Here is a 1,024-nt window from a genome sequence, read left to right as displayed (position 1 = left end):
CACTTTACTTAATTCAACCGCTTTTGCTTTTGCTACTGCTTTTTTGGCAACAGCGGGTTTCTTGACAGCCTTTTCAGGTTTCTTGTTACCAGTCAATGGCTTGGTAACCTTTTTGGCTGAAGTTGACTTTTTAACTGCAGCAGGTTAGGGTGTTTTCTTGACTGAGGTTTTCTTAGCTGTAGGTTTGGCAGGATTTCCAGCCTTGGGGTTTTCGGCCTTGATAGGCTTTACAAGCTTGATTGAACCAGTTACACCAGTACCTTAGGGATTTATAACAATTCCATTTGCAAGGCAACGCTTCAAAGCTTGCTTAAGATGCATATTCACAACTTTGGCATCATTGCCAACCTTTAAAGTGGCCATTATGTATTTGAGAATGGCCTGGTGACTAGATCCCCCGCGTTCTTTCAGGTCAGCAATGGATTTGGTGATCATTTCCGTGTATTTTGGGTGGTTTGCTGGTACCTTAGTTTTTTTTTTATCCCCTTTAGGTTTTGCAACCTTAGCTGGTGAAGCCATGCTCTGGGATTCTACAGATGTTGGTGCCACTTCAGCTTCAACTTCAGACATTTCCAATTCTTCTCAACTACTCTCTTTCACTAGCGCGATTAAATTTCGAATACATGCTTTTTTTCAAAATTTCACATTTGCACTCTGGAAACCACCGTACCCGTGTTAACATTATTCTCTGTGCGCGAGCTAAGGAATTTTGGCCGTGCTTGTGATGGTTTGGAATGGCTTTATGTTTTTATTTTGTTTTAATCACAGCCTATATAAAAGTTCAATATACATATCGCTTAACACAAAATTATTTGAAATCTGAGAAATGTCCATTTCTAAAGTATATTTTCGAGTTTGCTTAATATCGAACAATGTCACAAATTGGCTTAATTGTGAAAAAACAAATTTGACACATTTACAATGGTAGTACATTTAGATGGTAGTACAGGGAGCATATGAGGTGGACAAGGAGGCTTCTAAAATCAAGCATCTCTGAATTTCTTTTTTATGCTTTTTAATCAGA

At 38.5% G+C, this 1,024-nt stretch overlaps 1 protein-coding gene across 1 annotated transcript; it reads right to left on the bottom strand.

Moving 5' to 3' along the window:
* Positions 1–261: 261 nt before the first annotated feature.
* On the bottom strand, positions 262–570 carry LOC136030791 (histone H1-delta-like). The gene has a single exon (XM_065709835.1). It carries the CDS (start codon positions 568–570, stop codon positions 262–264), a length of 309 nt encoding a protein of 102 aa, XP_065565907.1.
* Between the last annotated feature and the right edge of the window lie 454 nt (positions 571–1,024).

This window comes from Artemia franciscana, chromosome 9, assembly GCF_032884065.1.
Source record: "Artemia franciscana chromosome 9, ASM3288406v1, whole genome shotgun sequence".
Taxonomy (NCBI): Eukaryota; Metazoa; Arthropoda; class Branchiopoda; order Anostraca; family Artemiidae; genus Artemia; species Artemia franciscana.
The sequence above is the reverse complement of the archived record's forward strand: the minus strand, read 5'-3'. Positions and strand labels throughout refer to the sequence as shown.